The following is a 24,970-nucleotide window of genomic DNA, read 5'->3' on the forward strand; positions in this document are numbered from 1 at the left end:
GCTTATGTTTCCAAAACAATACTGCAAGCGATGCATGTTAATGTTAAGAACAAGCATCGGGGTTCTTAACAAAATTCACCCCGTCAGTAGATACTGTCGTCAATAGGCGCTAAAGTAGTTGGCGTCTATGAATGGGGTAAGCTAAACTGTGCTAGCAAAACCACCAGTCACGAGTAGTTTGCCCGCAGGCTAACACTGTTAATTCTGTTTCCAGTGTTGCTATGGAGGGCTCCAAGTCCTCTAGTACCACCATGCAGGTCAGCTTCGTGTGTCAGCGCTGCAGTCAGCCTCTAAAGCTGGATACATCCTTCAATGTGCTCGACCGTGTCACCATCCAGGAACTTATTGGTATGTTTACCCGAGTGTATGTTTGAGAGCGTGGGTGTGTGCACATGCTTTGGAGAGAGCTACAGAGGAAGAGACGGAGATCAGCGTTGTGAGTCTGTGTGTCTTCTGTCCCATCAGCTCCTCTGGTCACAGTGACACCAAGCAAGCAGACAGAAAGCAATAAGGCGGAAAGTGCTCCAGAGGTGAGACACTGGGTTGGTTCAATCCAATGGAAAGATGGTTTTGAAACCAGGTTTCACAGCAATATCCTTCATAGAAATTGAGTTTAGAACACCTGAAAGGATTCTGATTTTCCTCTCTTCTTCCAGGAAACCTTTGTGGAAACAAAGCAAGATGGCGTCGCAAGAAAATACATCCCTCCTGCAAGGTAGCATCATGTCTAACTTACTACCTTCCAATCTGCTTGGCCTACACAGTGTAATGCCCTGCTCGCAACTTGAACTATCATACCCTCTAGGTCTAGGATGATGCCTACATAGTTTTGTGTGTGTGTGTGCGCGTGCATAGGATGATGTCCACAGAGAGCGCCAACAGCTTCACTCTGATTGGAGAAGCGTCGGACGGAGGCACCATGGAGAACCTCAGTCGGAGGCTGAAGGTGACCAGCGATCTGTTTGACATCATGTCAGGCCAGACCGACGTAGACCACCCGCTGTGCGAGGAGTGTACAGACACCCTGCTAGACCACCTGGACACGCAGCTCAACATCACAGAGAACGAGTGCCAGAACTACAAGTGAGTAGTCATACACTGCAACTACACTAACATTACAGAACTAGTGGGTAGTCAAAGTGTACTACACTATGTAACACACAGCAGGATTTGCCCTAGAAATATTTTCTTAGGCAGGGAGACCCACTCGGACTTAGTTTACACCAATATTTTGTTGCCTGGAGCAATATGGTGTGTCAAAAGAGGATCACTTATTTGCATGCATGAATCATTTGTGTGGATATGAGCGTGTTTTTGATGCCTGTGTATGTGTAGGGCAATTTTGTTGTTCACGTTCGATTGACGTGCGCGCATCCCGGTGTGGTGACACTGATGGTTTCTTAGAACTGGTGATAGGTGGCAGGTAGCCCCGTGGTTAGAGCTGGATTGAATCCCCGAGCTTTCCCTGAGCAAGGCAGTTAGCCCACTGTTCCCCTGGTGCCGAGAGACGTGGATGTCGATTATGGTAGCCCCCCCCACACCTCTCTGATTCACATTTCAGTTGAACGCATTCAGTTGACTAGGTATCCCCCTTTCCCTTCTACGGCTGTGGCTAGCTAGATTGAGAATTTACTTAGCAGGTTATTATAATTTACGTAGCAGGTTAGGAGAATTATGTAAATTAAAGGGTTAGGCTAAAATGCTGTACTCCCATCTAGCCACAACCGTAGAAGCCATCAATCCAGAGAAACCATCAGATGGCTAACGTTGAAGTAGGGACCTTGACAAACTTAACAGTGAGTGAGTGAAAACACAGAAGACCGAGGGCTATAGCTATGTAAAACAAGTTCTTATTCTTCTGGCTTTATCCAGCTCTATTTGGGATGTTTTATCTTGCCTCGCTGGCTTGTTAGGTGATCGATCCTCTGACATCTGCGACGTTGTGGACGATAACATCTGAATTCGCGTTCGTTAACTTACACGTGCTGCATTTTGAAGTTGCATGTGCTTGTATCCACTGCTAGGTAAACAGAGGTTTCTGATGACGAACTGTGCACGCAACTTTACATGACACGCCCGGGAAAGGGGTCTATGTTTGTTTTGTGTTTTTCATGTCTTTTTCTTTGCGCGTGTGTGTTTTCCTTGTCTGACTACGGTGTGTGTCCTCTACTAGGAACTGCCTGGAACTGCTGTCCCAGCTGAAGGAGGAGGACAGCCTGTTGCTGGAGCTCCAGAAACTGGGCGAGGAGGAGTCGTCACTGGTGGGGGAGCTGGAGGCGGTGGAAGAGCAGAGGGCTGCCGTGGCCGAGGACCTGGTCCAGGGACGCAGCCACTCCCAGCAGCTAGACACTGAGGAACTGCAGTGAGTAATGGCTGTCTGTCCTCCACCTCCTGAGGAATTTTGGCTGTTGTATTTCTAAGTTCAAAGCACTTTGGCTGTGGCGGCTGTCATCCTGTCTCACACGGATTACAGTGTAAAATGAGCTTTGGAAGTCCGCTGTCTCAACATTATGCACTTAGTAAAGAAATGAATGGGACACCGGTCACCCTACTTGGAACTCAAATTTTGAGACTGTATAACGCAGGGTTTCCAAAACTTGGGGGTGCTCGTTTTGGTTTTTGGCCTAGCGCTACACAGCCTAATCAACTAATCATCAAGCTTTGACAATTTGAATCAACCGTGTAGTGTTATGGCAAACTCCAAAACGTGCACCTCTTGGGAACCTGAGGACCGAGTTTGGGAAACGCTGGTATATTGCAAGACAGGAGAATGGGATGAGGAAAAAGAGGGAGACACCAAATCAACACCTACTCCTATGCACAATAATTCAATTTCACAAATGAATCCCTTATCCTCCCCTGGCCTGTGTGAGTGATGTGTGTCTGTGTGCTCCAGGTACCAGAAGGAGTACAGTGAGTTCAAGCGGCAGCAGCTGGAGCTGGATGACGAGCTGAAGAGTGTGGACAACCAGATGCGATACTGCCAGATCCAACTGGACCGCCTGAAGAAGACCAACGTCTTCAACGCCACCTTCCACATCTGGTAAGGACATATACTCCGACGTATTACAGACGCTTATACATGCACTAAAATACACAGACGTGCACAAACAAACACACGCATGAATTATTGACCCAATGTATGTCAGTTTAGCGACTTAATCTCTGTTTGAAGTGGTGGCGTTTGCACGCTTGCGTTTAGAATGAACGGCTGCCTCTTGTCTCTCACCCCTCATCTTGTCTTCACATAGAATTTTGAACGGTATCTTTTACATTGATAGGTTTTAGTGCTTATAATAACTTTGTATCTGGTCCCCAGGCACAGTGGCCAGTTTGGCACCATCAATAACTTCCGTCTGGGCCAACTACCCAGTGTCCCCGTCGAGTGGAACGAGATCAACGCCGCCTGGGGTCAGACCGTGCTACTGCTCCACGCCCTCGCCAACAAGATGGGGCTACGCTTCCAGAGGTCAGACATGACACGCACACAAGGAGAACCTCTCTCTATAGACACCCTTCTACGCCATGTAATATGTTAAATTGCCAAAGAAGTAACTGTATTTTAATCAGATATTTTATCATATCCAAATAAACATGATACATTGTACAATATGTCATTTAAAATATCTTGCTGGATTTCTTGAACCTCTCTCTCTCTCTATAGATACCGCCTGGTCCCATATGGAAACCACTCGTACCTGGAGTCACTTATAGACAAGTCCAAGGTAATGCTTGTTACCAGCAAGTGAGGTCTCACACTAAAAGGCACAGGAGCACACTTTCTGCTGGCGACTATATGGAGACAAGCTATATATATATATATATATATATATGAGCTGTGGGGGGGGAAAAAATAGTGAACTATCCTTTTTAATATTATTTTGCAATACTCATTAGACTGGCCCAAGCCAACCCCACCCCAGTGAATAGGCCATGTTGTATATGGTACATTCCACTCGCTCTCTCTCTTCTTGTGTGTGTAGGAGCTACCACTGTATTGTTCAGGGGGCCTGCGCTTCTTCTGGGACAACAAGTTTGACCATGCCATGGTGGCCTTCCTGGACTGTGTGCAGCAGTTCAAGGAGGTGGAGAAGGGAGACACGGGATTCTGCCTTCCCTACAGGTCAGTCATCTAGTCTAGCAGACATCATCGAATTGTAATCATCTATGGATTATGCCGAGAGTCCAAGGATTAAGCTGTCAAAAGCTGACCAACTTCAGTTATTTGTGTAACACTAAAATAATTAGTTCCTTTCTTCATTTTTCCAATTCATGAAAAAAAAATCACTCCTTTTAATATTCAGATTTGACAAATACGTTCCCTTGTTTCTTAATATTTCATTTATTCTACTTTCCTGCACTAGTAACACATCTGACAGAATGATTTAGATGAGTGTTTGGATTTGATTTTATTGAGGTGTTTTATACAGGTGTTTCTGTAGATTTGAGGAACTGCTGAACACTGTTGGTTTAGACGTTTCTGGATACAATACTGCCTCCTAGTAGTACTGCCTCTTATTGGAACCCTCACAGATTCCAAGGTAGAAGTCCTAATTTGGGCAGCAGGTGGTTTATCAGTCACTGTATGTCTGTCTGTTCAATCCAAAATACAAAAGAGTGACAGACTCAGGTCCCTTGGTGCATCACACCACGGATCGCTTCACGTAGCCAGCCAGTACAGTGCCTTTGAGACGGTGCTTGGTGGAGTCATAGACCCCCCGTCTAGAGCTCTTGGAGGAGAGCTTGGCACAGATCTCGCTGTGTTTCTCCAGGCGACTAGAATCAAAGCACCGGCCGCAGTGCTCACACTGCTTCAGCTTGGAGTTGGCTGCACTCATCCCAAATCGACGTTTCAACACCACCTGAATGAATGGATGTTATCAGATGGGCCAAATAATGGGCAGCTGGGCAACAAAGACAAGATATACAACATGTACAAACCAGATGAGGCTGGTGAGAGGAGCTCATTGTAATGGGCTCATTGTAATGGCTGGAATAGAACAAAAGGAACGATATCACACACATCAATCACATGGAAACCTCGTTTGATTCCGATCATTTCATTCCAGCCATTACAACGATCCTATCCTCCTATAACTCCTCCCATCAGCCTCCTCTGATACAAACGTACGTGATCACCAACACTACACTAGATCAACAGTTAGCATGGCTTTGGAATGTCAAGCTACTTTACCTGTCTGTCCTCCTTTTTCTCTTCCACGTTCAAACCCTTCTTGACTTCCTTTGGCTTGCTCACAGTGTATCTTGTGGCTGTCTCCTTTGGCTTACTTGCCACACTGCTTTCTTCTCCATTTCTCCTCACCTCTTTAATCCTTTCTTCCTCTTCTTCGTTATCTCTTATCATCTCCCATAGGTCAGAATCCACCTTCATCAGGCAGATCTCCTGGATGAACTTCTCCACCTTTTTTCTCAACCGCACTTTTGCGTTTTTCTCCTCCAAAGCCTGAGCATCCATCTTGGCCCCACTCTTAATCAGTTTCAGTTCTTGGGTAACACTAATCAGCTTGGCCTTCATATATGCCATCACCTGCTCAGCCTCTGAGTTAAAGACGTCCCATACCATCTCATCGGGGCACGGCGGTAGATCCTGTACAGTTAGGGTCTGAGTCTTGAACTGAACGTGTTTCTTCACAACCTGCCTTCTGTAAGCAGGACGAAGGCTGCCCTCTGGTCTGACTGGCTGGAATGGCTTCTTCTTGGCATCACTGTTTGGCACAGTGACTCTGACTCTAATGGGAGGCAGTGGCATCTTGGCGACCATATTGGCTCCATGGACTGCCTTCAATGGCTTGGCACTATGGAGGTAGATGTCTTTCACCACGCATGTTTGATCCCTCTTGGTACGGATGGGTTGCAGTGGCTTCCGGATGGAAGGAACAGTAGCCTTCCCTGACTGCTGAGGTGTTGGAGCTACATGCAGTCCTTGACTCTTCCCATTGCAGATGGACTTCTTCTTCTGCAGTACTGGGATTCTGGAGGGAGGATGTGGTTTCTTTTCCACAGCCTTCAAACTGGCAAGTCGCTGCAGAGCACCCTTTCTTTCTTCAGTCAACTCCAGTACTGGGATTCTGGAGGTGTTTAAACTGTTTTGTTTGAGCGCTGGAAGCTTCTCAGTGGCCTTGGGTTGAGATGGCAGGGCAGGCTGAATGGAGTTGCTACTGGCAGCTCCAAGGTTCCCTGTTAAAGCATTATCTTCCATTAGCGGCTGCAATAATCGCCTCATCATCAAGGAGATTAACAGTGGCCTTCTAACCTCGTTCTGCAACTAAGTTTTCGTCTAGTAGCACTTTCTATATTTTATGGTGATCTACTGTGTTAACTATATCTCAGGAGGAATCTGCTCGATTGTCTTGGATACTAGTGTTCTATTTTCAGCAATCAGACACCAGAATGTTCAAACAGAACATTTGGAATTTATTGATCAGTTGTGACATCATAATTGGTTCACAATGAGACTTCTAGAATCTCACACTTATGTGGATGTTATGTCATAATAGACCATAATATACGGCCCAAAATGGTGAATGTTACCTACATGTGTTGAACTGCTTGCCCTCATCTCATATTTAAACATGCCACTTTCCTTTGAGGTGAAACATATTACTGAACTCTCTGAATTGTCAATTTAAAGACATTTTGCCAATTTATTCATGACTAAATTTAGCTAACATTAGATAATTAATCCAGAGATTCTTACCTTTGCCTCTGCAGTCTCATCCAGATCATCATGGCATATGTAGTTCTTTGATAGCCACATTAGCAGCAAATTAGCATTTCATTTTTGGGGGCAAAATGCAAGAAAATATTTAAATCTGATCAAATCAGTGAAAGTGAATCTAGTGAAAATGACTTCTTTCTATCACTTGACAGTTAGACGTGTGTAAAACGTAACAGTGTTGCATCAGCCAGGCATGCCTTCAACTTTGGTCATCAAAAACAGAAATTCCCCCTTCATTTGAGCCCTTCAAAAAAAGAGGGGGGGACAATTTATTCTATTATTGGGAAATATATAGAGTTCAACTTATGATACAACTCAAGCAAGAATTTAAAAAAAGCCTTACTCTCAAAACATCAAATGGAATGGATATGTAGGAAAATGGTGCCGACAGATAGGGCTGCCATGCTTCTAGCTTACAAGCATTTCGCTACACCCGCAATAACATCTGCTAAACACATATATGTGACAAATGCAATTTGATTTGAGCTGTTTGGTTTCCCGAAAACAGGTATGCACACACACAACACACTGTGACTTCAGTCCATTTTCCTATGAGCCTGTGATGCAGCCCACTGGACAGGCCAAGCAAGGTCTTTCTCTACTTTGTGGCAGGAGTGTGTGTGTGTGTACTAGAGGTCGACCGATTATGATTTGTCACCGCCGATACCGATTATTGGAGGACCAAAAAAGCTGATACCGATTAATCTGCCGTTTTTTTGTTGTTGTAATAATGACAATTACAACAATACTGAATGAACACTTATTTTAACTTACCGTAATTTCCGGACTATTAAGCGCACCTGAATATAAGCCGCACCCACTGAATTTCAAAAAAAGTATTATTTTGAACATAAATAAGCCGCACATGTCTATAAGCCGCAGGTGCCTACCGGTACATTGAAACAAATGAACTTTACACAGGCTTTAACGAAACACGGCTTGTAACAAAATTAATAGGCTTTAACGAAACACGGCTTGTAACAAAAAATTACAAAATTTGCAGTAAGCTTTAGTTGTCTTTTTGCACCGTCTTATCATCGACTCATTAAGACCAAGCTCCTGTGCAGCAGCTCTATTTCCTTTTCCAACAGCCAGATCAATCGCCTTCAACTTGAAAGCTGCATCATATGCATTTCTCTGTGTCTTTGCCATGATGAAGGTGACAAAATGACTACCGTAATCAGAATGATGGGAAGTTTGAGAGCGCTCGATTTAATCTAAACAGTAAACAAAAAAGTTGTTTGACCTTAACCCGTTCGGCAATTTCATTGGTCTAATGAAAGCTTCATGCCGCCAAAAAACTGAGCACATCACAGAATGTGTTTTTTTATTTATTTATTTGAAAGCGGGAAAAATCCATATATTAGCCACGTCATTGTTTAAGCCGCGAGGTTCAAAGCTGGTAAAAAAGTTGTGGCTTATAGTCCGGAATTTACGGTAATATATACATCAATAAAATTAATTTAGCCTCAAATAAATAATGAAACATGTTCAATTTGGTTTAAATAATGCAAAAACAAAGTGTTGAAGAAGAAAGTAAAAGTGCAATACGTGCCATGTAAGAAAGCTAACGTTTAAGTGCCTTGTTCAGAACATGGGAACATATGAAAGCTGGTGGTTCCTTTTAACATGAGTCTTCAATATTCCCAGGTAAGAAGTTTTAGGTTGTAGTTATTATAGGAATTATAGGACTATTTCTCTCTATACGAGTTGTATTTCATATACCTTTGACTATTGGATGTTCTTATAGGCACTTTAGTATTGCCAGTGTAACAGTATAGCTTCTGTCCCTCTCCTCGCTCCTACCTGGGCTCAAACCAGGTACGCATCGACAACAGCCACCCTCGAAGCAGCGTTACCCATGTAGAGCAAGGGGAACAACTACTCCAAGTCTCAGAGCCAGTGACGTTTGAACCGCTATTAGCGCGCACCCGCTAACTAGCTAGCCATTTCACATCGGTTACACCAGCCTAATCTTGGGAGTTGATAGGCTTGAAGTCATAAACAGCGAAGAGCGAAGAGCTGCTGGCAAAACATACGGAAGTGCTGTTTGAATGAATGCTTACGAGCCTGCTGGTGCCTACCACCGCTCAGTCAGACTGCTCTATCAAATCATAGACTTAATTATAATATAATAAACACACAGAAATACGAGCCTTAGGTCATTAATATGGTCGAATCTGGAAACTATCATCTCGAAAACAAAACGTTTATTCTTTCAGTGAAATACGGAACCGGTCCGTATTTTATCTAACGGGTGGCATCCCTAAGTCTAAATATTCCTGTTACATTGCACAACCTTCAATGTTATGTCATAATTATGCAGAATTCTGGCAAATTAGTTCGCAACGAGCAAGGCGGCCTAAACTGTTGCATATACCCTGACTCTGCGTGCAATGAACGCAAGAGCAATGACACAATTTCATGTAAGCAGGCAATATTAACTAAATATGCAGGTTTAAAAATATATACTTGTGTATTGATTTTAAAGAATGGCATTGATGTTAATGGTTAGGTACATTGGTACAACGACAGTGCTTTTTTCGCAAATGCGCTTGTTGAATCTTCACCCGTTTGTCGAAGTAGGCTGTGATTCGATGAGAAATTAACAGGAGTGCAATGTAAGGCAGGTGGTTAGAGCGTTGGACTAGTAACCGGAAGGTTGCAAAAACAAATCCCCCCCTGAACAAGGCAGTTAACCCCCGTTCCTAGGCCGTCATTGAAAATAAGAATGTGTTCTTAATCTGACTTGCTTAGTTAAATAAAGGTGTTTAAAATCTTTTTTTTTTAATAAATATACTGCTCAAAAAAATAAAGGGAACACTTAAACAACACATCCTAGATCTGAATGAAAGAAATAATCTTATTAAATACTTTTTTCTTTACATAGTTGAATGTGCTGACAACAAAATCACACAAAAAAAATCAATAAATCCAATTTATCAACCCATGGAGGTCTGGATTTGGAGTCACACTCAAAATTAAAGTGGAAAACCACACTACAGGCTGATCCAACTTTGATGTAATGTCCTTAAAACAAGTCAAAATGAGGCTCAGTAGTGTGTGTGGCCTCCACGTGCCTGTATGACCTCTCTACAACGCCTGGGCATGCTCCTGATGAGGTGGCGGATGGTCTCCTGAGGGATCTCCTCCCAGACCTGGACTAAAGCATCCGCCAACTCCTGGACAGTCTGTGGTGCAACGTGGCGTTGGTGGATGGTGCGAGACATGATGTCCCAGATGTGCTCAATTGGATTCAGGTCTGGGGAACGGGCAGGCCAGTCCATAGCATCAATGCCTTCCTCTTGCAGGAACTGCTGACACACTCCAGCCACATGAGGTCTAGCATTGTCTTGAATTAGGAGGAACCCAGGGCCAACCGCACCAGCATATGGACTCACAGGTATTTAACTAGGCAAGTCAGTTAAGAACAAATTCTTATTTTCAATGACGTCCTACGAACAGTGGGTAAACTGCCTTGTTCAGGGGCAGAACGACAGATTTGTACCTCGTCAGCTCGGGGATTTGAACTTGCAACTTTTCGGTTAATAGTCCAACACTCTAACCACTAGGCTACCCTGCCATCCATAACCTGACACAGACAAACAGACAGACAGTGTAAGACTGTCTGTCTATCTAGCTGGAGGCATAGGAAGCATTAGCCTGGTTACTACCAGACTGAATTCTCGCGAGCTCACTGTTTTACATTTGCCCGAAGTAGTTTACCCCCGTCCCTGCTAAGGCTTCTCATGCTGCTCAGTTCCCACACCGCATCTCATTTGAGATTCGGTCTGGTGTTAACCAGGATAAAGAAGCATAGGCCTACTTAAAATGAATACATTTGCTTACATGATCCAGTTCTCTGAAGCAGGGATACGCTTTAAGTATCTTGGTATAACTGTCCTGCTCCTTAGTAGCATCAGAGTCGATGAAGGCCCGTCTTGCTTGGAATTCAAGGTCCAGGAGCTGGGAAACATCCTTCTGGTTGGGTCTGGCCTTGGTATTGTACATATCCTGTAGAGTTTTATAATGTCTCGCCTGGTTCTGTAGGCCTCTCAGTAGTTTCTGATGCCAGAAAACATCACAAACCCGACCAATTAACATTTAAAAATGTAGACTGAAATTAAGACCAGTGATTCCGCTGGTACTACCCCCCCAAACCTCTCATTCCACAGGAAACACTGAAGACTAAATAGTCACTTGGTTTCTAGTCCCTCATTTAGAGTAGTAGTAGAAGTTGCATTTATAAGGAAACACTATCCACTATTTCAATTTGTGTACTTACCACCCAACTGTTCAACCTCTGGGGTGCTGCATCTAGATAGTGAGGATCTCTCCAAGATCAGGGTTGAGGAGGTGGATTCGTCAGTCTCATCAGTGGACATCTCCTGGCTGCTCTGAAATCTAAGGCTTTTCTTGAAAGGGTCGCTCCCTGCTTCTTTTTGGGGGTTGTCACATTCCGAATCCTTTTCAAAAGCTGCTTCTTCACAGATTCCTAAAAAACAACAAAATTGTTTGTTATAAATCACATTAAACCGAATCCAGAAATTAAACGATACAAGCAGACACATGTTGCCCTGATTGATCTGGATGAAGCACATCCCTCCTATTTTGAGTGTCAGATGTTTGCACTTTGGCTGCCAGGTATCCAACAGTGCTGTGTTTGGAAACATGTGTTGAATACCTGAGTAGTGACTTACCCACTCAGCTCCACTGGTTGTAGATCTGTCCTGCAGCATTGGGTAGTACTCTATGAGACGCTTCGCCATTACAGTGAGTTCACGGCTGCATGGATACTGGAAGTCATCCCCTGCCGCTCTCTTAATGGAAATCATGCTTGTTACTCTGTTCCTGATTAATCGACAGCGAAGATCTTTGGAAAGGATATAATCTCTTTGTCCAGCACGCTGATTTTCAAAAAAGGAGCTTCTTGATTGCTCCAACTCTGTGTCTGTGTATAAGACATACTGTGGGCTGACAAGCTGTACGGTTCTGGTGGAACCATGTTGGTCTCTTGGGTTTGGAGAGGGGTGGGGGGATGGAGGGGACAGGAGGGTGGAGGAAGGGGGGGTGAAGAGTGGAAGGAGGTGGGAGTGGGGCTGAAATCACAGGTCCCAGAGGAGAGATGCCTAGTCCACACAAATTCTTCACCCTGTATAAGACATACATTTATTCTATAGTAATTATAAAGGCAAAGAACACCACACTGTAACAACAACCTAACAGCAAACACCAAAACAAGTACATCTGTAGATACCTGTATTGTAATGATTGCCAGGAAATGCTACTTTGATAACAGGAAACACTGTCTGCATGGTTAGATTAAATGTCTCCCAAATGTCAAAATCTAACATGACCTCCTTTTCACCATGAGTAAATCTCCAAATGGTTCTCCTTCTGAAGAAGTGCTCTGGACCGGGAAAGAGACCATGTAAATCCTCCTTAGAGGCTGGGCAGCATGTCTGTGCTTATATTAGCAGCTGAAGAACACATTTAACCACATGGTAAATAGTTAAGTAAACGCAAAGTGTCAGGTTGATATAGGTTATGAGACATTAGCATACTGTCTTCGCTTTCCAGTTAATGCAGGAATGATTTACCAAGCTAGCTAATGTTAGCTAACAAAATGTGACTACCTGTATATCATTAACGTTGACGTCAATAACTTTAAACCAAAATATAGTGCAAGCTAATGAAACTAACGTTAACGCTAAATTGTCTCCCATATTGAAAACCTTAGTTAATCTTTGCTTGCCTAGCTAAGATTGTAGACAATGACTGACACCATCGATAATTTAGCTTCGCCGTCTTTGGCGCCATTTCTATTGATTTTCTATTGTCAATAGAAAGGGCACATTTACACCTCATTAACACTATTTCTGGCAATAAAGCACTCTCAATCTAACCAAAGTTCAAGTTTTTTCAACGAATGGCCGTTCGTGCAGTTATTAACTGCAAAAAGGCAACGTTACCTAGTTAAAATTAGCATGCTAACTTGGTTTGCCAACTTTCCAATTCAAATGAACGTTAGCTTGCTAAGGAGAAAGGTAGACGGTATAAACAAATTAACATTACCTTTTATTACTGCTGTTGATATATGGTCCATGCCTGGATATGTCATCCATTCCATCTTCATTCATGGTGTTGTTAGATGAATAAAAGATTTGACCGTATTTGACTTTTTAGTTTTTTAGGTCTCTCTTATTTAGCTAGATAATGTGATGAACGTACGTCAGTTAAGCAATATCACAAGAGAGGGAGTGCTGAATATCAGCACGGCTGTGATTCGGTCGCAGGTACGAGGCCGCAGGTGGAAGATAATATTCAGTATAACAGCACGACCTCGAGTGTGATATTGCTTTTATACAACACTTCTACAAGCGCAATTTCTTAGTTAACAGTAATACGCGACAACAGATTATGATTTGTTTATTTATTTCATCGTGTATTTGGCTCCGCCAACACACATAGTTCCCCAACTGGTCTGGGACTGGACTGTTGCCAAGCAACACATATACATTTTCCTCCACACTAGCTTGATACTGCTACTTTGTGTAGGTCTACACGTTACCGTCCTCTCCTGACGACCATTCATCATTTAACTCAAATGTTATTTGTGGAAATATGTTCATATTTGCGGTGCGAAGTTTGTTACAATTTAAGATAGAGAACGATTGTTAATGTAATTAACGGTTATTTGAACACCTGTAAAGCGGAGTGATACATGTATGGTTAAAAGTCCCAGTGGTGTTGTTCTCTACTCCAATAAATTACTTGGTTTTATTATAAATACTGAACATCATTTTCACTTCTTTCCGCCCTTTTCATCGAAAGCAGTGGGAACGTTTTACTTGCGTTTAGTAACGTTCAAGATGCTTTGACGGTGCGTTATCTGCTGCGTTTTTATTACTTTTTCATTGAAACTGTTATTGAGCCATATCAATAGATTTCACAGTCGCAGCCCTGATTTCTGGCTGCTCTGTGGTATTGACGGATGCACTGAGGAATATAGTGTACAATTTCTTCCATCATGTAAAGAGAAACCACCTTCAACACCTACTTGATTGCACCCGACCAGATGAACAGCCATCGGAGGAAAGCCAAGTGTTTGAATGTTAAATGACGAGACAGAGGCATGGATGCGAGTAACCAGTCTTGTTCAGTATATTGCAATACATCCGGGTATTTCAAGCACACCGGTATAACATTTACCAACAGATGGCATCACTGTGCCATCTTACACCCATAACATCTTTCCTTTTATAAAATAGGACAGGAGCTGTCAATTCACTAACAAAACAAACCTAGTAATAATTTCCAACATGAACAGTTTAGTATTTTTTTTTTTTTTTCAGGTAACAACTTAACACATTTTGATACTCTCTTCACTTTTATCTCTGTCTGTCAACAATCCCTAATGGGAAACCTACAGATTAAGTATTTTTGGTGGCTGGGACAGACGCCCACAGCGTGAAAAGACAGGGGGCTTGTCTGCGAGGACTGCGGGTTCCCGCACAGGCGTGTCACCTGACTGTCTAAGGGGAGTATTGATGGGCGAGGGAGCGGCCGACCTGTGATCCCCTGGCTCTTCGCCCAGTGCCTCAGGCCCCATGTGACTTGCTGGGGTTCTGTCTTTTGTCATGCGACCCCTTTGACCATCAGGGTTCTGAGTAGGTGCTGGCTCAGCAATCCGAAGGTCAACCCTGTTACGACGGTACCGTGATCCATTCACCTCGACCAAGTAGGAGCGTGGTGCCATTTTCTGTACACAGGATCCGAGTCTCCAGAGGCCAGTCCGGTCCCCTGGTAGTGGCTTCATCCGCACCGTTTCACCCACCCTGAGCTCAGGTAAGTCTTTTGCTGATTTGTCATAGATGAACTTGGAGACCTGTCTTCTGTGACGTAGCTTCACCAGCACGTCTGTCACCACACATGGCTCCAGGAGAGTGCTGGCTACTGGCAGAGCTGCTTTTAAGCGCCGTGCCATGAGGCGCTGGGCCGGGCTGCTATCCATGCCTTCTGTCGGGGTATTGCGCCACTGCAGGATTGCTTTCCAGGCATCTTTGCCCTCTCGCAGAGCTTTTTTGCAGAGGTTCTTTGCGATTTTGACTGCGGACTCCGCCTTCCCATTAGCTTTTGGGTGTCGTGGTGATGAAGTGACGTGCTCGAATTCCCAATCTGCAGCAAATTTTCGGAACTCAACCCCGGAGAATTGGGGTCCATTGTCTGAAATTACCCTATCTGGCTGGCCATAGCGGGCAAACTGAGCCTTGCAGCGTTTGATTGTTGTCTCTGCTGAGAGGTCGGGGAGGAGGTCAATCTCCCAGAAGTCTGAGTAATGATCGACTACCAGCAGAAAGTCTTTGCCACTGTGCTGGAAGAGATCTAGACTTACTATCTGCCAGGGGCGCATCGGTAGCTCGTGGGACATCATCGTCTCTCTCTGTTGCTCAGTGGCATATTCATTGCAGATTGTGCATTTACTGACATAGTCTTTGATTTCACTCTGCATTCCTGGCCAATACAGTGTGTCACGTGCTTGTCTGTAACAGGCCTCACCTCCTATGTGACTTGAGTGCACGCGCGCCAACATCTCAGGGCGCAGAGACCGGGGAATAACGACTCTCTGACCCTTGAATATTACTCCGTTTTGAACACTGAGCTCCTCTTTGACTGGCCAATAATCTCTGACGGCTAAAGCAGTTTCTTCCTTGCAGTCGGGCCAGCCCATCAGAATCACAGACCTCAATGCCTGGAGTTGCTCGTCCCTGTCTGTGTGCTGTCTGATTTGTATCAGGCGCTGGTCCGTGACATTGAGGTAGTCAGCCTGGTTGATGTGTTCAACATCCACTTGCTCTGTTTGTAAGCTGCACACTGCGTGTCGTTCATGCATGGAGCGTGTGTGAGTGCCTGATGCAGTAGCCCTGCTGAGCGTGTCACTCACATACATCTCTGGCCCTGGCTTATACACCACCTTGAGGTTGTAGTTTTGTAGGGCCAGTAGCATGCTCTGCAGTCGTTTCGGGGCATTCAGGAGAGGCTTGCTGAATATAGCAATAAGGGGCTTGTGATCTGTCTCTGCGGTAATATTGTCGCGCCCGTACAGATAGTGGTGGAAGCGTTGGCATGCAAACACAATGCTGAGGCACTCCTTCTCTATCTGGGCATAGTTCTGCTCTGTTGGGGTGAGTGCCCTAGAGGCGAATGCCACAGGCTGGCCCTCCTGCATGAGGCAACAGCCAAGTCCATACTGGCTTGAGTCACTCTGAATCGTGACAGGTTTTGACACATCGTAGTATCGCAGTACAGGTGTCTGGGTGACCAGTTGTTTTATTTCCCTCACCGCTGCGTCATGTTTTGGGAGCCAATGCCAGATGGTGTCCTTGTCCATGAGCCTCCTTAGTGGCTCACACACTTCAGAGAGCCGCGGTAGGAACTTGGCCAGGTAGGTGACGAATCCGACGAAGCGCTGCACTGCCTTCACGTCAGATGGGTGGGGCATTTCCAAGACAGCCTTCACTTTTTCAGGATCCGCCTTCAATCCAGTGGAGGACAAGATGTGCCCATGAAAGCGGACCTCTGGCACTTTAAACTGAAGCTTTTTTATGCTTTGCCTTAGCTTGACCTGTCTGCATCTGACCATCAGGGCCAGCAGCTTGGCATCATGGTCACATTCTGCCTCCTCATCACTGTCCCCACAGCCCACTACGAGGATGTCATCTGCTATGGGTTCCACGCCACTGAGTCCCATCAACAGCTCATGCTGTTTCCGCTGATACACCTCTGGAGCCACGGAGACACCAAACGGGAGCTTCAACCACCTCTTCCTGCCCCAGGGTGTCCAAAAGGTGGTCATGTAGCTGCTGGGCTCGTCGAGCTTGCACTGCAGGAAGGCATCTCTGGCGTCCACGAGCGTGAAGACTCTGGCCTTTGGGAGCTTGTAAAGAACATCCTCCAACGTGGGCATAATGTAATGTGAGCGTCTCAGAGCCCGGTTGAGGTGTTTAGGATCAATGCATATCCGTAGCTTGTCTGGTTTCTTGACGATGACCATATTACTTATCCAGTCTGTAGGCTCGGTGACGGATATCATGTGGCCATCTGCTTCGTATTTGTCAAGCTGAGCCTTTGTAGCTGCTTTCATGGCCACTGGTACATTGCGGGGTGCACACTGGACAGGCTGGATTGCTGCGTCCAACTCAAAGTGGACTTCGCCGGGAACTGACTCGACCGGTGCATTGAAGACATCATGGTACTTGCTCAGGAGTGTCTCCTTGCTCAGGGGCCCAGCCTGGACAGATGGCATCACTGTGCCATCTTACACCCATAACACCAAGCACCACCGGAACAAGTAAGTAGCTAGCTAGCATTTGTTTTGTTCTCTGGATTTAAAAAAATAATTTAATGAACAGACGATACACGGACCAAAATCATACTGTCCATTAGGCTATTCGATCATTGTAGCCATAATGACTCTTATGGCTAAAGCTGGGTTGATGTGAAAATAATCGATGATGAATAGGAACAAAACACTTAAATAGCACTATTGGTGACACTAAATACAATTTCAAATAATCATCTGTTTCTTTGATGTGTGGTACACAGGACAACATTCAACCCGATAGTCTTCTAGCTAACTCCAGCATCACTGATCAGCAACTCCATACATCTGACTCAGATGATGGGCAAAGGGGCATTGACCAACATGGAGCTGTTACAGTGCAACAAGTAAATTACTCTGTTGGTGGCAATCTACTGAAATGTACCATATTTTTTTTCAGTACTTAGATTTACTAATAGCATTCATAGTCAGTCTTCACAACCACTTCTCCTGTCATAAACATTATACTTGTCATGAACTAGTAATGTCCAGCCTCAGGATACTACATTCAATGTCAACATTTATTTTAGAATCTGACAACACATGCCACTGCTTTTGTGATAAATACCAGAGCCAAGCATCGTCTCTCACAGGTAAGATGCTTTTTCTGAACAGAGCATTTGGTTTGTTACATTATGCAGAGCATTTTGTAGTGGTTCAGTGATGGTTGAGTTCATTCTCAGTGCTAGGTTGTCCACCTTACTATTGTTGATCCCTTATGTCCTTATGTTAATGAATATGTCATAAGAAAATGTGAATATCATAGGTATACATGATGGTGTGTTCCAACCTCCATGATTGATGACATCCCCACCTCTCTCACTGTCTCATTTTCAGAAAGGTGTGAATGACATTGTTGCTGGGGTACAGCAGTATCAATCATCACTATTGGACAACCTCAGGAAGCAGATGGAGGCAGTGCTAAAGAAGCATTCAGGAAGCACATCAGGTCAACTTGAAAAAGATGCAATGGATATATTTGACAATTTCATTGAAACTTTTGCTGGCGTTGCAACAACATTTAGACGGGACAGTGTTATTAAGAAGCTGTTTGGACGCAGAGGAAATTCCAATTGCTGGAACCATATGCAGGATGAATTGTGGAGGATCAAAAGACATTTTCATCAAAGACAAATTATTTTATTATGTACCATTAGTCAAAAGTCTAGAGCAGTTCTTATCACACCCAACGATTTTGTCTATGGTTGAAAAGGGACCCCAGATGTGCAGGGCAAGTTTTTTTCATGACATTGTTGATGATGCTCTTCTAAAATCACATCCCTTATTTTCAGAGAAACCAAATGCATTGCAGATTGTTCTGTACACGGATGAAATAGAGATCTGTAATCCACTAGGATCCTTTGCATCAAAAAACAAGTTGTTAATGGTGTACTACACCCTAGGAAATATAAATCCAAAATACAGGTCTAAACTGGCTGCTATCAGGCTACTTGCCATGGCTAGATCAGCAGACCTCCGTCAATCTGGTGTAGATGTAATATTGAATAGAATCATGGAAGACATGGATGCATTCATTGTACAGTGGAGTTAAAATGCTAACTATTAACGGCGAGAAAACGATATATGGTGCCATGGTCTCTCTGTCTGGAGACACCCTGGCACAACATGAACTAGCAGGGTTCAGAGGGTGTGGGCTTTGCCTACAGTAAGTGCAGACACTGAGTGTTCTTTTGAGGACATGCAGTCACACTTCAATGAGGATGCATATACTGAAAGGACATTGGAGAAGCATGTCAGACAGTGTGATGAAATAGAAAAGGCACAGACTGACTTGCTTCGCAACAGCCTGAGAACAACATATGGGATCAATAGAAGGAGCAAGTTAGTTGAATTCTCAGCCTTTGATATCATACAACAAACTCCGCAAGACATTATGCATGTAATTCTGGAGGGCATAGCCCCAATGTATTTTGAATCGTCTTGTGGTGTCAGGACAGATTGATCTGGACTCAGTGAATTCTGCTATTCTTGGTTTCCCTTATTCCCCTCTAGATGTTAGCGATCGGCCATCCCCAATTTCTGTTAGTACATTAACGTCGAGTGATGGAAAACTAAAACAGTCATCTGGGCAAATGCTTGTCCTGCGAAGGATATTGCCATTCGTTTTGGAGAGTTTGGAAGTCAATGCATATATACGACTGACAATTGAGCTAATAGAGATTGTACAGATAGTATTTGCACCTGTTCTTTCCATTGTGACCGTGTCTAGGTTGAAGTTACTCATTGTAAATCATTTGAAGCATTGGAAGTAGCTTTTTCCAGACCGCAATGTTACACCTAAACAGCATTATATGATACATTTGCCATCACAGATAAAGTCATTGGGTCCAATGGTTAGACATATGTGTATGCGGTTCGAGTCTAAACATTGTTTCTTTAAACAATGGGCTTCCAAGCTCAATGTAAAAAAATATTTGCAAGTCTTTGATCAATCAGAACCAAATATATGAAAGCTGCCAAAATGTTGACAGTTCAATGCACCCCATTTTTTCAAATGAAAGGGAGATGGGACCTGTATCAGAGGTTAAAGATCTACAATATTTACGTGGAAAATTGAGGGACTTCCTAGGTTTCAATGAAGTAAACCATGCTGTATCACTCAAATGGCTTGTAATCAATTCAAATAAAATACATAACTCAGAAGTCCATGATCTTTGCCAAAGTACTGAATGGTAATATGCCAGAATTTGGACTGGTCAAAAACATATTTCCTGTTGATTCTAGGCTTTATTTTTTGGAATATCAACCATTTCAAACTATACGCTTTGATAGAAACATCATGGCTTATCAAGTTGAGGTCCCACACTTTGCACAGGCCACTGAGTTAGTGGATGCTGAAAAGCTGGTTGGTTTTACCTCTCATTACACAATTAGCAACAAGAGCCAAACTTATGTACAAGTCAAATACCATCTTGGGGAAGTAATAGAATTGTACAACAGTTCAAATGACTCAGTGTGTTCCCCAGATATGAAAAGTGTACTGTCTTTGTTCTGCACTGTATTTTGTATACATGATTGCTGTGTGTAAGATTGACAAAGCAGTGAATTCCATTTGGTCATTGTCTGTTCTTAATATGTTGACACGATTGTCGTAGTGATGAGACCAAAACGCAGCAGGTATGTGTATACTCATCTTCTTTATTATGAGGAAAGAAGGCAAACCCAAAATAAACACGTATACAAAAAGAAACACACCGACAATAAACGGTCCTGTAAGGCTTGACGCTATACACGGAACAATCTCCCACAAATCACAAACACACCCTAATATATGGGACTCTCAATCAAAGGCAAATAGACAACACCTGCCTTCAACTGAGAGTCCCAACCCCAATTAATCAAACATAGAAACTGGCACACTAGACTAAACATAGAATACATGAAAATCAAACATTGCCCAAACACCCCGGAATACTTAAATCAAATGCCCCTTCAACAAACACACCACCCCGAACCACATAAAACGAATACCCTCTGCCACGTCCTGGCCAAACTACAATAACAATTAACCCTTATACTGGCCAGGACGTGACATATGTGAAGAGATGAAAAGGATAAGATGCTTGAAATAATAAATTCTGACTTTGACAAAGCAGTTTTGTACTTCTCAGTGTTGATGAAACAGCTTTATAATTCTGGTAATTCTAGTTTTGAGCATTAAGTTACTCAGAACCAGTAACACAATCTCAGTAACAAGTTATATTATCTTAAGATAATTAAGGACAAAAAAGCTTGAAACAAGTGAAATGCTCCAACATAAAAACTGGCTGATAAGAAATATCTTGTCAGACAAAAAACAAGCATATATTGCCTTGATTTAAGATATTTAATTTTACTTAGATTTTAATTTTTGCAGTGTATATGGAGACAAACAAACCTTTTTTAATGAAAAAAAGAGTGAACTATTTTCCAATGCTCATCAGACTGGCCCAAGCCAACCCCAGTGAATAGGCCATGTTGTATATGGTACATTCCACTCTCCCTTTCTTCTTATGTGTGTAGGAGCTACCACTGTACTGTACAGGGGGCCTGCGCTTCTTCTGGGACAACAAGTTTGACCATGCCATGGTGGCCTTCCTGGACTGTGTGCAGCAGTTCAAGGAGGAGGTGGAGAAGGGAGACACGGGATTCTGCCTGTCCTACAGGTCAATCAACTAGTCTAGCAGACATCATTCAATTATAATTGTAATCATCTATGGATTACGCCGAGAGACCAAGGATTAAGCTGTCAAAAGCTGACCAACTTCAGTTAATTGTGTAAATTTGGTAAGTTATACAACTCAATTAATTAATATATCTTTATTCATTTTTCCAAATCATAAAAAATCACTCCTTTTCCTATTCAGATTTGACAAATGCATTCCCTTGTTTCTTAATATTTCATTTATTCTACTTTCCTGCACTAGTAACACATCTGCAGAATGATTCAGATGAGTATTTGGATTTGATTTTATTGAGGTGTTTTATACAGGTGTTTCTGTAGCTTTGAGGAACTGCTGAACACTGTTGGTTTAGACGTTTCTGGATACAATACTGCCTCCTAGTAGTACTGCCTCTTATTGGAACCCTCACAGATTCCAAGGTAGAAGTCCTCATTTGGGCAGCTGGTGGTTTATCAGTCACTGCATGTCTGTCTGTTCAATACAAAATACAAAAGAGCGACAGACTCAGGTCCCTTGGTGCATCACACCACGGATCGCTTCACGTAGCCAGCCAGTACAGTGCCTTTGAGACGGTGCATGGTGGAGTCATAGACCCCCCATCTAGAGCTCTTGGAGGAGAGCTTGGCACAGATCTCGCTGTGTTTCTCCAGGCGACTAGGATCAAAGCACCGGCCGCAGTGCTCACACTGCTTCAGCTTGGAGTTGGCTGCACTCATCCCAAATCGACGTTTCAACACCACCTGAATGAATGGATGTTATCAGATGGGCCAAATAAGGGGCAGCTGGGCAACAAAGACAAGATATACAACATGTACAAACCAGATGAGGCTGGTGGGAGGAGCTCATTATAATGGGCTCATTGTAATGGCTGGAATAGAATAAAAGGAACGGTATCACACACATCAATCACATGGAAACCTCGTTTGATTCCGATCAATTCATTTCATTCCAGCCATTACAACGATCCTATCCTCCTATAACTCCTCCCATCAGCCTCCTCTGATACAAACACACGTGATCACCAACACTACACTAGATCAACAGTTAGCATGGCTTTGGAATGTCAAGCTACTTTACCTGTCTGTCCTCCTTTTTGTCTTCCATGTTCAAACCCTTCTTGACTTCCTTTGGCTTGCTAACAGTGTATCTTGTGGCTGTCTGCTTTAGCTTACTTGCCACACTGCTTACTTCTCCATTTCTCCTCACCTCTTTAATCCTTTCTTCCTCTTCTTCCTCTTCTTCGTTATCTCTTATCATCTCCCATAGGTCAGAATCCACCTTCATCAGGCAGATCTCCTGGATGAACTTCTCCACCTTTTTTCTCAACCGCACTTTTGCGTTTTTCTCCTCCAAAGCCTGAGCATCCATCTTGGCCCAACTTTTAATCAGTTTCAATTCTTGGGTGACACTGATCAGCTTGGCCTTCATATATGCCATCACCTGCTCAGCCTCTGAGTTAAAGACGTCCCATACCATCTCATCGGGGCATGGCGGTAGATCCTGTACAGTTAGTGTCTGAGTCTTGAACTGAATGTGTTTCTTCACAACCTGCCTTCTGTACTTTGAAGCAGCAGGACGAGGGACTGCCCTCTGGTCTGACTGGCTGGAATGGCTTCTTCTTGGCATCACTGTTTGGCACAGTGACTCTGGCTCTAATGGGAGGCAGTGGCATCTTGGCGACCATATTGGCTCCATGGACTGCCTTCATTGGCTTGGCACTATGGAGGTAGATGTCTTTCACCACGTAGGTTTGATCCCTCTTGGTACGGATGGGTTGCAGTGGCTTCCGGATGGAAGGAACAGTAGCCTTCCCTGACTGCTGAGATGTTGGAGCTACATGCAGTCCTTGACTCTTCCCATTGCAGATGGACCTCTTCTTCTGCAGTACTGGGATTCTGGAGGGAGGATGTGGTTTCTTTTCCACAGCCTTCAAACTGGCAAGTCGCTGCAGTGCACCCTTTCTTTCTTCAGTCAACTCCAGTACTGGGATTCTGGAGGTGTTAAAACTGTTTTGTTTGAGCGCTAGAAGCTTCTCAGTGGTCTTGGGTTGAGATGGCAGGGCAGGCTGAACAGAGTTGCTACTGGCAGCTCCAAGGTTCCCTGTTAAAGCATTATATTCCATTAGCGGCTGCAAGAATCTCCTCATCATCAAGGAGATTGACAGTGGCCTTCTTCTAACCTCGTTCTACAACTAAGTTGTAGTCTAGTAGCACTTTCTATATTTTATGGTGATCTACTGTGTTAACTATATCTCAGGAGAAATCTGCTACATTGTCTTGGATACTAGTGTTCTATTTTCAGCAATCAGACGCCAGAATGTTCAAACAGAACATTTGGAATTTATTGATCAGTTGTGACATCATAATTGGTTCACAAATAATGAGACTTCTGGAATCTCACACACTTATGTGGATGTGATGTCATAATAGATCATAATATACTGCCCAAAATGGTAAATGTGACCTACCTGTGTTGAACTGCTTGCCCTCATCTCATATTTAAACATGCCACTTTTCTTTGAGGTGAAACATATTACTGAACTCTCTGAATTGTCAATTTAAAGACATTTTGCCAATTTATTAATGACTATATTTAGCTAACATAGTTAGTTCTTACCTTTGCCTCAGCAGTCGCGTCCAGATCATCATGGCGTTTGTAGTTCTTTATGATAGCCACATTAGCAGCTAATTAGCATTTCATTTTTGGGGGCTAAATGCAAGTGACTAAATTGATAAGTAACCTTGTCCTACAGATATTTACACGGTTATTGAAACATCACACAAGGGTAAACCTTCATGAAACACATCCCTTATTTTAAGTGTTTCTAAAATGTCCTATGGTGGAAAGACGGTTGGAACCATTTCTTGTTTGACCGCTATGTATTATGGGTATTATGACTCATACTGTGGTACTCTATTGTACTTACACAAATAACTGGAGTTGGTCAGCTTTTGACAGCTTAATCCTTTGTCTCTGCACGATCATTTGCCTCCAACTAGTCACTAGCATGAGAAATCTGCAGATGATTTTGTCCTAGCATACTGGCCTTAGATAAAAAAAAAACAATGCTCTCCTTGCTTCCCCATGATGTTTTGAGAGGGTGGGGAGAAGACTGGAGGAAGGACTTTTGAGATTCACCACTGGTGTGAGTTCCAATCGAAGAAGTCTTGTTTCCTTGTTTGATTTCTATATTGACCATTTGAAAGGACAAGATTAACAACTGTTAAATTATAAACATTCAAGTCCACCTAGACTTGTAGGTGTTATGAAGGTAGATATCTGAGACGTTTGGAGCACATTCCAGGATTGAGTCCTAATAGTAGCTAAGTGGCTTCTGGTTGTGTCTTTTCCTTCATATGCACATATCTTATGACACTGGATAGGTGAAAGCTGTTGTTTCCAATTGACCTGTTCAATTCTTAAAGATCAGTACACATGAAGGGAAGGAGAGAAGGACACGTTGAACTACTGAGATGCAGCACTGGAATGGGTTCTTATGTATCACATGCTTCTTACTTTGCTCCAGAAGCAAAACTGGAGAGTCACGAATCTGTTTTTCCTGCCTATTTTTCTTCAATTGGTTTGTAATTTTGTGGTTCAACTACACTCTAGCCACAGAATAATGTACATTTATGTTTTAATAGTTTTTCTTTTACTGTGCTGACA

At 43.4% G+C, this 24,970-nt stretch overlaps 2 protein-coding genes across 3 annotated transcripts; one reads left to right on the forward strand and one right to left on the reverse strand.

Moving 5' to 3' along the window:
* The first annotated feature begins 45 nt into the window (after window positions 1–45).
* On the forward strand, window positions 46–19,780 carry LOC115184010 (beclin-1-like). Of its 2 annotated transcripts, XM_029745009.1 has the most exons (15): window positions 46–136; window positions 215–348; window positions 466–530; window positions 657–715; window positions 856–1,083; window positions 2,174–2,362; window positions 2,897–3,043; window positions 3,320–3,469; window positions 3,665–3,725; window positions 3,984–4,123; window positions 13,778–13,843; window positions 17,076–17,090; window positions 17,345–17,467; window positions 17,651–17,713; window positions 17,958–19,780. In XM_029745009.1, the coding sequence occupies exons 1-13, from the start codon at window positions 132–134 to the stop codon at window positions 17,370–17,372; spliced, it is 1,287 nt and encodes a 428-aa protein (XP_029600869.1). In that variant the 5' UTR covers window positions 46–131; the 3' UTR covers window positions 17,373–17,467; window positions 17,651–17,713; window positions 17,958–19,780. The 2 variants fall into 2 exon arrangements, with proteins under 2 accessions (XP_029600869.1, XP_029600870.1); XM_029745010.1 differs by lacking the exon at window positions 17,651–17,713.
* Window positions 4,391–6,672, reverse strand: LOC115184012 (uncharacterized). Its single transcript, XM_029745011.1, has 2 exons — window positions 5,195–6,672; window positions 4,391–4,862 (listed from the first exon to the last, which is right to left on the reverse strand). The coding sequence occupies exons 1-2, from the start codon at window positions 6,245–6,247 to the stop codon at window positions 4,644–4,646; spliced, it is 1,272 nt and encodes a 423-aa protein (XP_029600871.1). The 5' UTR covers window positions 6,248–6,672; the 3' UTR covers window positions 4,391–4,643.
* Window positions 19,781–24,970: the final 5,190 nt, after the last annotated feature.

This window comes from Salmo trutta, unplaced genomic scaffold, assembly GCF_901001165.1.
Source record: "Salmo trutta unplaced genomic scaffold, fSalTru1.1, whole genome shotgun sequence".
NCBI lineage: Eukaryota > Metazoa > Chordata > Actinopteri > Salmoniformes > Salmonidae > Salmo > Salmo trutta.